Source organism: Anguilla anguilla, chromosome 1, assembly GCF_013347855.1.
Source record: "Anguilla anguilla isolate fAngAng1 chromosome 1, fAngAng1.pri, whole genome shotgun sequence".
NCBI lineage: Eukaryota > Metazoa > Chordata > Actinopteri > Anguilliformes > Anguillidae > Anguilla > Anguilla anguilla.
Window position 1 is genome coordinate 17,927,419 of NC_049201.1, and position 12,279 is coordinate 17,939,697.

Below are 12,279 nucleotides of genomic sequence, written 5' to 3' on the forward strand. Positions count from 1 at the left end.
TCATGGCTGGTTGACCCTGGTCTGTCCATCCCCCGCCCCTTCCCCGTCACTCTGTCCCCGTCTCCCCTGACGATCGCTCGGACTCCTGCGCTGGGCGGGGCCGGCGGTCCTGTCAGGCCCCTCCTCCTGACCGAGCGCCTCTCTCTCTCTCTCTCTCTCTCTCCCGGTCTCAGAGCACTGGAACTACTTTGGGGTGGACGAGACGCTGGGGCCCGTGGCGGTCAGCCTGCGCAGGGAGAAGCTGGAGGACCACAAGGATCACGGGCCGCAGTACAACTACCGGGTCATCTTCCGCACCAGCGAGGTGAGGCCGCTCACGGGCAGGGGGGAGGTGCTTATAACAGGGGTGCCTGATATCGGGGTACCTGTATCACAAAGCAGGATTACTGACTGAGCTGAATGACTGCACTGAGCGAATTCCGGAACCCTCCCAAACCTGAAACATGGACTGAAGAAAGATGAGCTGTTCTGGGTTTTACTCGGTGCGGTTATCCTGCAAACTCAGTGATCCTGCTTTATGATACAGGCTTCTGGGGCTGTATCAGTACCGGCCAATAATAACTTGCCGTTATCGGACCGATGCTGAGGTTATGTCAGAGAGCTCGACGCGTTTCATGCACCGCTGATGCTGTAAATGAAATGTGGAGAAGGGAAACGTTTGTTTATTCCACGACCGCAAGCCGTTTTTATTTAATTTTCTAAAAATAACTTAATACTGAAGTATGCGAAATTGGAATATTCTGTTATACAACAGTTTGTTACATTTTTCTTTTCATAACTTGTTTGACGTCTGTGCACGACTTGCACGAACGCACAAACTTGTTTTCAGTTTGCATTTGTGCTATGATGCTAAACAAGTTGGCGCAAGTCCTTTGCTGGCCAGCTTGTGCTGGAAAAATACCTGTTATTGATTTTGGCCCAGAGTGTACATCTTATGTATCACTTTACACTTTTTCTCCTGGAGAAATGCCCCCGCCCCAGAGTCAGAAGTGGTGTCACAAAATGGAGGGGGGGTAGTCGTGTTCTTTCTCTGCACTTAAGGAATCTCTGAACTCGCAGTGGACAGTCGACCCTGTTCAGTGTTGTCTGTAGACATCGGCATCTACATTTCCCCAAGCTACCGTTCGTGAAGAGCGAGCTGAAGGCGGTGTCCGGCTCTGACACGCGCTGCAGTGTTACATAAGGAACGCTGAAGCGCGTGTTGAACACTGCGGTAATCTCCTGTGTGTCGCACAGGGGCTGGCGTGCGGGCTGGCGTGCAGACTGGCGTGCTCTCGCCTGCTGTTTGAGCTTCGGCTTTCAGTGTGCCGTTTTTCACCCTCTAGCTTGTCGTTATTTGTGTAACCACGTGCGTCCGTTTGCCCGTTCATCTCTGACAGACATGTCTGGAGCAGTAATTGCCAGATTGCCGTAAAATTTGCTGTGCGCAGTCATGTTCCCTAGAGGAAGAAGCCAACTAACTTTGATGACCCCATGACTTTTTCTCTAGCACCACCATCAGGCCAAACATACCTTAAAAAGTAACAACAGGATCGCCAAACATTTACTGTGCGCATTCGTGTGAGATTTGTTGTGCCTTGATGGAGGTCTGCACTCTGCATTCTTTCTAGGCTAATTATAAAGGCTATTTTTATTTCATGCTTCATAGTGACATTAATATCACATTAATTACATAAATGTCATTTATGACATGAGTCTCAAACTGGGAAGTTACATAATGCTTGAAGTGCAAGAAAGATGGATTTAGATCCTTGGAGCAGGACTGTGAGAAGCTTTGTGCTTCCTTCCTCACTGTAATTTTGCCAACATTTGAAATCGAGCCAACTGCCCCACACCACCAGTTAAAGGGGAGGAGAACCTGGAAATTCTATGGTAGAATAGAGTGGATTTGTTGGTGTTCTATCCAAATATGAAACTGAACTATGAATGTTCAAAATGAAACATTTTGCTGTGATACAGAGCCATACAGCATGGTGTGTGTGTGTGTTGTCTTCATAGTTGTGACATTTGCCATTGACTATTCAAGTGACAACATGCAAATGTTCATGAATATAAACAGAATTTTAACAGATGTTTACTGATGTGAATTGAATCCTACGTATCCTACTTATCTAATGTAGTTAACCTTGAGCAAACATTTTCATATATAATTGGATATTGGCTAGCTGTACTGTCATACATCAGTGAACTGCAGCTAGCCTTAGCATAAGGAGAGATATGCCTGTGGACATACACTTATCTACAGTCTGCAGGAAGCAGGCCTTAATTAACTAAACTGTCACTCCTGCGGTGTTCTGTGTGTTGTAACCATCCTTGACTCATTCAGCCCTGATGCAATCGCCGTGTTTCATGAAAACTTGCATGCAGAATTTACTTGTCTTTAAATGTGCACATGACTGGTGAGGTAAGAGCCAGCTGTTAGGCTTGTGTGTCTCCATCGCCTTAAAAGAATGACACATGCACTTTACAGTTTGTGCCCTGAAGTAGTTGTCATGTGCTCATCACAAATTAATTAACTGCTGTTCAATATTATGCTGAATGTGTTGGGAAGAAAGCTGATTGTTTTAATTCACTTGCTTAATGTGTTATTTATTGCAGATCGTTTTTCTGCATGGATTCTGTTGTCTATACATTCATTTTGAGGTTAGAGGAGGGAAATGTTTTAGGAAAGAAATACATTTTAACATGAAATTACAAATATCTAACTTTTAAAAATGACATTTTGTAAGCATTGTAATCTTAACTGAAATTATCCCTGGAGGCAGATTTATATTTATATCTTGCCATCAGATATGATTTAAGACGCCTGGCTGAAGGAGTCTTGGTGTCCAGAGACGGTAAAATGCCACATTCTTACTGCTCTTATCTCCCCTTGGGAAATGGGTGTGGGTGGGGTGGTGCTGCTCTCCCACCCCACCCACAAGGCCCAGTCATTCACCGTAAGAATAAGAGATCACTGCTCTGCCTTCCAGCAACATATGATAGCGGAGTGATTGAGTTCAATCTGAGTTCAGCACACAATGAGCCCACTGTTGTCACATTACATTTGGATAAATCCCCTCTCTTATATTGTGTTTCATTCCCTCTCAGCCGATATGTACCTAATGGTGGCTACAGCACTAGCAGCGAACGCCACTAGCTTAAATTGACGGGGTTGTGTCCCAGTGTTTTTGGTCAGTTAGATGTGGGGGTTGTCCTTTGAGCTGTATCCCCCCCCCAGTGGATGAGTGGAGATTTGGAAGGGTCACTCGGTCCTGTACTAATGGCGCTCTGCCCCTCCCAGCTGACCACGCTACGGGGCTCCATCCTGGAGGACGGCGTGCCCTCCACCTCCAAGCACGGCACGGCCCGCGGGCTGCCCCTCAAGGAGGTGCTGGAGTACCTGGTGCCCGAGCTGAACGCCCACTGCCTGCGGCTGGCGCTCAACACGCCCAAGGTCACCGAGCAGCTGATGAAGCTGGACGAGCAGGGGGTAGGCCACGCCCGCCTCGGCCCCTCGGCCACACCAGTCACGCTCTCGAGCGCCCGCCCCCCCCTGGTGACGGTGGGGGCGGAGCTCTTTCAGGCAGCGCGGATCCTAAAACCCCCCCCCCCCATGTGTCTCCCCTCCTCCTGTCTCCACAGCTGAGCTTCCAGCTGAAGGTGGGGGTGATGTACTGCCAGGCAGGCCAGAGCAGCGAGGAGGAGATGTACAACAACGAGGCGGCCGGCCCCGCCATGGAGGAGTTCCTGCAGCTGCTGGGCGAGCGCGTGCGCCTGAAGGGCTTCACCAAGTACCGCGCCCAGCTGGACACCAAGAGTGCGTCCCGCCCTCTCTCGAATCACCTAGGAGACGGGCTGGGAGGGCATGGGGTGGGATTTGCAGCAGGGAAGGGGGCTGAGGTTTTTTTATGGAGTTGGTGGGAGGGGCAGGGTAGTTTAACTCTGGAACTGAGCCACTATATTTCAAGTGCTACAGGGCTATCATATCTGGATGTGTGTGTTGTACTCTTCCAAAACACATATAACTATCCCCTGCTGTGTCCCTCAGGGGCACTTGAATCATGATATCAGTTAAAAGTCCTTGTCTTTATAAATCGCATAAGCTGCTATCTTTCCTTAATTTGCTTCTTCCCCCCCCCCCGCCCCGCCGCAGTAATTCTGGCCTCAGGTTTTCTTGGCGTTATGATCATTAGTTCCCGTTAATCTCTGTAATCCTGTAAACGGCTTTACCGAACAGCTGGCCTCAGTCTCGCCCGTTGCCTCTTCTGTTCTTTTCCTGTTCCTCTCATTTTCTCACATTCCCTTTTAATCTGTCTCGCAGCCTCTCTCTCTCTCTCGCCCCTGCTCTGTCTCTCTCTCTCTCGCTGTTTCCCATCCAGTCTCTCTCTGTTTTGTTCTCTCTCTCTCTCTGTTTTTCTCTCTCTCTATTTTTCTCTCTCTCTTTCTCTCTCACTCTCTCTCTCCCTGTTTTTCTCTCTCTCTGTCTCTGTTTTTCTCTCTCTCTTTCTCTCTCACTCTCACTCTCTCCCTGTTTTTCTCTCTCTCTCTCACTCTCTCTCTCTCTCTGTTTTTCTCTCTCTCTCTGTTTTTCTCTCTCTCTCTCCCTGTTTTTCTCTCTCTCTCCGTGTTTTTCTCTCTCTCTCTCTCTCTCTCTCTCCCTGTTTTTCTCTCTCTCTTTCTCTCTCTCCCTGTTTTTCTCTCTCTCACTCTCTCTCCCTCTTTTTCTCTCTCTCTCTCTCTCTCTCTCTGTGTTTTTCTCTCTCTCTCTCTCCCCGCTCCCCGGGGCGTGCGAGGCTCAGTCGCCCACGTCGCGGCTGGCACACACGCTCCACTACGCCCTTTATGGCCGTAACGAGACCAGGAAATGGCTCCCGATCCCAATCACGGGCATAATCACATTTGTCTATTTTTGCAATTTCCCCTCTCTCCCCCCAACCTGAATTTCTCCTAATCCGCTAAATTGCTTAATGTTTTTAAATCAAACTGGCAGAGGCAGTGAAGCACAGTGAGCCTTAACCAGCTGATTAGATTATTCCGGGGGCAGGGTGTTGACTGCTCATAGGACCGCGCAGGGCAGTAATGCTCTGTGTTTGTAGTCCTAATATTAATCTGCAGTGATAAACGGTGCTTCGGAATGGCACTGTGAGTGAACCTTTTTACACTGTTGTTGTTCAAAAGGGAGTGTAAATTGAATGGATCCCTTTGGGTTAGACCTCATTGTTATGTCTTTGTGAGCTAATTTAATTAGCTGTAATTGCTTTCAGTGCTTTTGCTTGCTCTTAGATTTTTTGTGAGAATTTTCTTTGCCTTTTCACTGGTGCTGTCTCAGAAATTCCTGCCTTGTGTTCTAATCGGTGCGATCCTGAGAAGGTCGCGATACCGGAGTTCTGCAGAGCAGGACAGCAGATCGGAATGATTTTTAAAATAACTTTTCATCCCTTTTTTTAAAATTCTGTAATTTTGACTGCCTGTTCTCAATTCAAAGTGCATCCCATTATTGCAGCGTCCTCCAAGATTTTGTGTGGTTCTTGCGTAGTTGGGAGCATGCACAGTCAGACCACAGGGCTCAGTTAATTGATCTGCTATCGCCTGGTGTGGCAGACAATGCCCTGCTGATGGCTACATTCTAGGGCACAGTACTGCATGGGAGCCCTGACAACAGCCAGCACTGCTATGTTCAAGACCCCATTCTGGACTGCTGAGCACATCACTGTGCTGTTAGCAAGTTCTTTAACTGGATACACCGCACAAGAGCCTCAAGAGCGGAAGCTTATTAACCAAAACACAGCTTGTGGTGACAGTCTTTAATCATGGCTGACATTTCCTCCCCTCCAGATATGAAAAATTTAAGGAAGTCTGCCACCTGGGCTGTGTGTGAGATGTCGCGATAAAGGTTAGAGATAAATGACTGCCCTCAAGGTTTTGCCATGAGAAAGACATCTGTCGATTTGGGCGATGTCATGAGATACCCGAGGGTGGTTGAAATAGGAACCTCATGCAGCACCTCTAGCCAATGAGAAGTACGCATGCAGAATGCAGCTGCAGTAGAACAATGGGACTTATGGGTAACTTGAGTTCTCCTTGTTTTACAGCGGATTCCACGGGCACCCACTCACTGTACACCACCTACAAGGACTATGAGATCATGTTCCATGTGTCCACCATGCTACCCTACACTCCCAACAACAAACAGCAGGTGAGGCCCCAGTCTTATCGGCCTGCACTGATTACAAACAGCAGGTAAGGCCTCAGTCTTGTTAGCCTGATCTCCTGATTACAAACAGCAGGTAAGGCCTCAGTCTTGTTAGCCTGATCTCCTGATTACAAACAGCAGGTAAGGCCTCAGTCTTGTTAGCCTGTGCTCCTGATTACAAACAGCAGGTAAGGCCTCAGTCTTGTCGGCCTGCACTCCTGATTACAAACAGCAGGTAAGACCTCAGTCTTATCGGCCTGCACTCCTGATTACAAACAGCAGGTAAGGCCTCAGTCTTATCAGCCTGCACTGATTACAAACAGCAGGTAAGGCCTCAGTCTTGTTAGCCTGTTCTCCTGATTACAAACAGCAGGTGAGGCCTCAATCTTGTTAGCCTGTTCTCCTGATTACAAACAGCAGGTAAGGCCTCAGTCTTATCGGCCTGCACTCCTGATTACACACAGCAGGAGACCTTTAATACTTTACGTAAGGGGCAGCAACCCAGAAATTAAGTGATGCAACTGAAATAGCAACTGGATTACGTGACTGAAATTGCTTGCATCCTGCATTTTGAAAACTGATGTTACTCCTGTAGTTCAAGTTAAGCACCAAGATATTGAGCTACTGAACTGGTGTTTGGCAAAAAATTTGTTAGCCTAAACAGGTTTTGACTATGCTTCTGTTTTCTGCAGTTGCTAAGGAAACGGCACATTGGGAACGACATCGTGACCATTGTTTTCCAGGAGCCAGGAGCCCAACCATTCACGCCCAAAAATATTCGCTCACATTTCCAGCACGTCTTCGTCATAGTGCGTGCTCACAGCCCCTGCTCCGACAGCACCTGCTACAGGTGAGTCCCTTCTCACCCGCTCTCCGACTGCTGATGCACACTCCTCTGGACGGTACAGTGGTTTGTTTGATTGTTGTTGATTGGTCAGACCCCCCCCCCCCCCCCCCCCATCACCATCGTTCGTCTAACCGTCCCCTAAGCCTGCTCTTCGAGCTCGCTAATAACGCGACCGCTGGACGCTTCAGCCTAAATCAGTCACGCGTGCTGCTCCAGCCTCAGCCAATCGCGCGCGCCGTCCCCCTGGCCCCCGGGCGGCGGGGCGACGGAGCGGTCTGAAGCGGTTAGCGCTGCTCGCTTGAAGGATCCTCCCCGGAGCGGAGCGGACGAGGCTTCTTGAGCCGCCGCGCTGCGCTCCTCCCGCTCAGAGCTCGCCAGCGCCTCGTCACGCGGACGCGCTCCGCGCCCCAGCGCTAACGACGCCGCCCTGAGCCCAGTCGCTCGTTCTGAGGGACACTCCTGGTTTTCCCCGAGCCTGACAGACCGGAAGGGTCGGGAGGAGGAAACGTTCACCCGCCTGCTTTTCCTCTCTCTTCTCAAGTGTTGGAGCTAATGGACGTGCTAATGGACGTGCTAACGGCAGATAAGGCTTTTTACTTGCTGTTTTGATAGTTCGCTCGGTTGGCTTCCTTGCTGCCCCCGTCGGTGTATACTGGGGATTGAGAAGTTCGACCAGTGGCGAAATAGGCTTGGGCGTCCATGGGCTCCCGCCAAACGTCTCTCCTTGTCGATGTCCTAGTGTGAACCTAGCAGGCACCGCCTCCCCTCCCTCTCCCAAACCTCAGACGGGATTCTGCTCCTCCGCGTCATTTTCTGGCTGTCCCGCCAATTCGACCCGCGACGCTCCGCCGTCTAATTGCTTTGCCCACTGCGTGAGGAACAGGGCGGCAGGGCGCATCTCAGACAGCTGGTAAGGGTTCACTTCGGCATTTAGAACAAGGCTGTGGTTTGTAGGCTGAGTGTGTTTATTGGAGCCTCCCTAAGCTAATGCATGTTTCCCTGTGGTGTTTTGGACCGCGGTTAGCACTAATCGCACGTGGCTTGGTCTCGTAGTCAGTTTGGACTACAAGGTTGTTCTCATTCCTCTTAATTTGAGATTCTCACCTTTTAATTGTTTAAATGCAGGACAGTATTTGTGCTCGGTTATTGTTGATAGTGCTGTTCTGAAGTTCTCACTGTAGTCCCTTGCTGAGCATCAGTTCAGATTAATCAGAATGTTAGATGGACCCCTTGGTAGTAATGTTGTTAGTCTCAACCCTAGTTAGAGCTGCTTTCTTTTGCATGATGCATGAAAGGAAATGGAAGATCAACTGCCTCCAAGACCGTTTGGGGGGTGGTTATCCCAGGGGCTGGTGCACTCTTGTTCTCACAAGGGGGTGTATCACCCAAGACAAACAGATTCCAGGCATGTCCAGTTGTCTTACCATTTCCATGGGCTAAAAGTGGGTTTGTCTTGGCAACTAGTGCTCTGAAATCAGCCTACACAATGTATGTTTATTTTTCTCTAACACAGCACAGCCTTTTGTGTCCAAAGAGAGTGGGGTCCGGATTTTACCAGTGCAGATTTCTCTTAGTTTTCATAAGACCCTTTATATTTGCCACGCTGAGCATTTTATTAAATGTCCTGGACAGTGTCTATTTTTGAAGGCTTTTCGAAATGCATCTTGGCTGACTTTGCTGCCTGAGCCTTCATTCATTGGAACAGGCAGCTGAATGCAGGGTTCTTTAATTGTGATATGTACACTCTTTGCTGTCTTATCTCTATTTGGCCAACAACATTATACTTGGAAGAAAATCCGGACACTAGCAACCTGTCAGTTTGTTTATGGGAAATGAGGTGTTGAACAATAGTGGCAGAGACAGAGTTGCAGGTCAGTGTCTAGCTCATGACTAATTGATGGTAATTCAACTCTGGGGTTTATTGTAGTACAATAATTTGGCTTGAATAGGAGGAATATATATGTCACCCAGGGGGAGTTCTGCCTATAGGATGACTTACACCCTTCTTTATGCTGTGAAGTGAAAGGGCTAATGTGGAACAATAGCTGGAGGAAGACTGTATTTAAGACAAAGGTCTGTCTGTTTTCATATCCCAGACCTCATCTTCTTTCTCCTACTCACTCACTCGCTCATTCGCTTACTCACTCATTCACCCACACTGTCTCAGGAAGTTTGCGGCTTTCCGCCTTGTCCAAGAAATGTTATCCAAGTCGTAACTGGAGGCTGCTAGGAGTCAGGAGCGGTCAGGAGCCCACTCCCCCGTAACTCCCCCCCCCCCCCCCCCCTTCCTTCGGGCCCACAGGGGCCCTCCCCACCCCATTCCAGCGATCCTCTGTTCTGGACGGCTTCCCCCGCGTGGGTTCCTCGTGTCTGGGGCGGGGGGTACTTTCCAAACAAACCCAGAGCTCTCCGCTCCTCACTCCAGCGAGCAGCCCGAGTTCCACACATACCAGACAGCGCAGGAAGCTTTACTTGTCCGTTGCGGGAGATGGAAACAAATGAAAGGAAGGGGGTGGGGGTCGGGGTGGGGGTGTGGGTGGAGAGCTCGGCTCTGTCCGTGCTCTCACACACAGCTGCTGTTAGGGAGGAGCCTCTGTAGAGATGGGAAGCTGTTTGAAGCCGGAGAACAAGATTGTGAACAACTTCGTCCAAATCCTCCCTCGACACCCTCCCTGTGAATAGAGCAGTAACGTAGATACTTAGTTATTTTTTAAAACTTTTTTTTGTTTAAAGTGATTATTTATTTTATGTGAAAGCATACTGTAACAATTGGAAAAGTTTCCAAGTTGCCCTGAAGTAGCGGCTTTCATTCGTTGCTTTTCTTGGCCAATTAGGTTTTTCTCATTGTGAGCTTGCCGGTCGTGAAGAAGCTCTCAGACAAACAAAAAAATGCTTTAAAGAGTTATCTGTGAGTTTCAGCCAGCCGACAGCTGAGTGCTCGGTGCGAGCGGCCTTGATCAGTTTGCGACCGGCGCGTCTGATCAGAGATGAAAGTGGCAGAGCTGGGGAGCTTTGATCCTTAAGCCATCGCAGTGTAGCCCGAGCGAGAGAAACGCGAGGTTGGGGAACAGCGCTCTCCACGCAGTTCAACAGCACAGATCAACTGCAGTCGTTCGGCACCCCAGCGCGTGCCGTCTTTTGTCTGGAGCTGTTGACTGTGATAACCGAGCTCGGCAGCAGAAAGGGCTGGCGCTGCGGCGAGCCGTCTGTGCTGACGCTGAAGTTTGACGCCGGCTCGGGAAGCAGTGCTGTGAAAGCACCGTTCAAAAAATGAGGCTTTTGAATGCCACTGTGTAATTTCACCAGACTTCCACAGGGGGGCGTTTAAAGCGGACTGGTCTTTCACCGGCCAGTGCAGCCTCTTGCTCACGTCCCCTGTCCTTGTCCCCTGTCCTCTCTCCACCCCCCCCCCCCCCTTCCCAGCGTGGCCGTCGCTCGTTCCAGGGACGTCCCGTCTTTCGGGCCCCCCATCCCCAAGGGCGTGACCTTCCCCAAGTCCACGGTCTTCCGGGACTTCCTGCTGGCCAAGGTGATCAACGCCGAGAACGCCGCCCACAAGTCGGACAAGTTCCGCGCCATGGCGACGCGCACGCGCCAGGAGTACCTGCGGGACCTGGCGGAGCGTCACGTGACCAGCACGCCCATCGACCCGTCGGGCAAGTTCCCCTTCATCTCGCTGGCGCACAAGCGCAAGGAGAAGAGCCGGCCCTACGGGGGGGCGGAGCTCCGCAGCCTGGGCGCGGTCACCTGGCCCGTGCACGTGGAGGACCACGGCGCCGGCGCGGAGCTGGAGGGCCTGCTGGCCGTCTCCAACGAGCTCCTGGTGCTCATCGACCGGGAGGCCAAGGCCGTGGTGTTCAACTGCTCCGTCCGCGACGTCATCGGCTGGACCCTGGGCAGCCCCGCCTCCATGAAGATCTTCTACGAGCGCGGCGAGTGCGTCTCCCTGCGCTCCGTCAACAACAACACCGAGGACTTCCGCGACATCGTCAAGCGGCTGGAGGTGAGGGGGCTGCGGGGCTTGGGTAGTTATGGTTACGTGACTGTGATATGAGCGTATCTCGCTCCCATCGGTGTGGACGTTTCCTGATTAACGCACGGGGCAGTGACCTGGCTCCCCCTCCAGTCTTTAATACAATCTTTTAATGATTTAATTAGAGAGAAAAGCCAAAAATGATTGTGGTGATGTCTTAAAAAATTAAAACGTAAATGGTCCCTGTTGCAAGCTCAGGTGCAATAAACGCATAATGTCAGCGGTACAGATAACAGACAATAAAGTTCAGCACCCGTGGGAAATTTATATATAGAGCCATTTTTTTATTAATTTCAATCACAGAGGTGACCTTTGTGCTGCCTGACATTTTGGTGCAGTCTTTTTCCAAAGGTTTGTATCTCTGAATGAAATTATTTTGAATTTAATGTTTTCCTCAGCGCATTCAATTCTATTCTATATATTCCTCGTTTACATGTCACATTTAAAAAGTTCAGTCTGAAGTAATTACTTAACCTCTTAAGGAACAAGCCAAATTTTGCCAATCCTTGCCCATTTAGGGGGTACCCTATTTAAAGCTTTATAACTCCAGACGTGAACACCACAGAGACTTGAAAAATGGCTTAAATGAAGCAAGACATTTGTACAATTTACAATACTAACACAGATTAGTTTATATTCATAATTTTGGAAGAAATAAAGTGCCACAAATGCAATTGTTTTGACAAAAAATCCAAAATAAATTTGCACTTTTTAAGTTCGCAATGAAATACTGCGAGATTTAATATATGCAGGAGGTTAAACTATACATGTGCTAGGTCAAAAACTTCTTGACCACAAGTTCATAAAATCTAAGGGTGGATATGTAGAACTACTATAGATGTATGAAGCAAAAACTAAGCAGTGTACCCAGCATCTCCAAATCTATCCAAAATGTCTAAATTATGCATTGCTGTAAATCATAACATATCCATGTATTTCACTACAAATCAACTGTTTTGACTCAAGAAAATCACTGTTGCATAATTTTCAAATGGGAATTACAAGCTTTCAGTCAGTACAGTGGTCTAAAATATCTAGGTGTCCAGAAACATATCCAAAATCTCTCCAAAATTGAATAAAATGTTTTTTGTCCATTATAAAGCATATAAATGAGCCCCTTATGAGGGTTTAAGATGAAACATTGCTATCAGATTAAAAAAATAATGCAAAAACATTGTCACACAATGCGGTACAGTCCCTAAATGTGTAATAATTAACTCGTGT

General features: G+C 48.9%; 1 protein-coding gene across 4 annotated transcripts in view; it reads left to right on the forward strand.

The window, feature by feature from the left end:
• LOC118229250 (signal-induced proliferation-associated 1-like protein 1) overlaps nucleotides 1-12,279 on the forward strand; it is an 84,074-nt gene that overhangs the window by 55,885 nt on the left and 15,910 nt on the right. For all 4 annotated transcript variants that reach the window (XM_035421049.1, XM_035421074.1, XM_035421054.1 and 1 more), the window contains 6 exons: nucleotides 174-304; nucleotides 3,284-3,472; nucleotides 3,625-3,799; nucleotides 6,075-6,178; nucleotides 6,868-7,025; nucleotides 10,446-11,025. In XM_035421049.1, coding sequence (XP_035276940.1) covers nucleotides 174-304; nucleotides 3,284-3,472; nucleotides 3,625-3,799; nucleotides 6,075-6,178; nucleotides 6,868-7,025; nucleotides 10,446-11,025 — 1,337 coding nt within the window. The remainder of the gene's footprint in view (nucleotides 1-173; nucleotides 305-3,283; nucleotides 3,473-3,624; nucleotides 3,800-6,074; nucleotides 6,179-6,867; nucleotides 7,026-10,445; nucleotides 11,026-12,279) is intronic.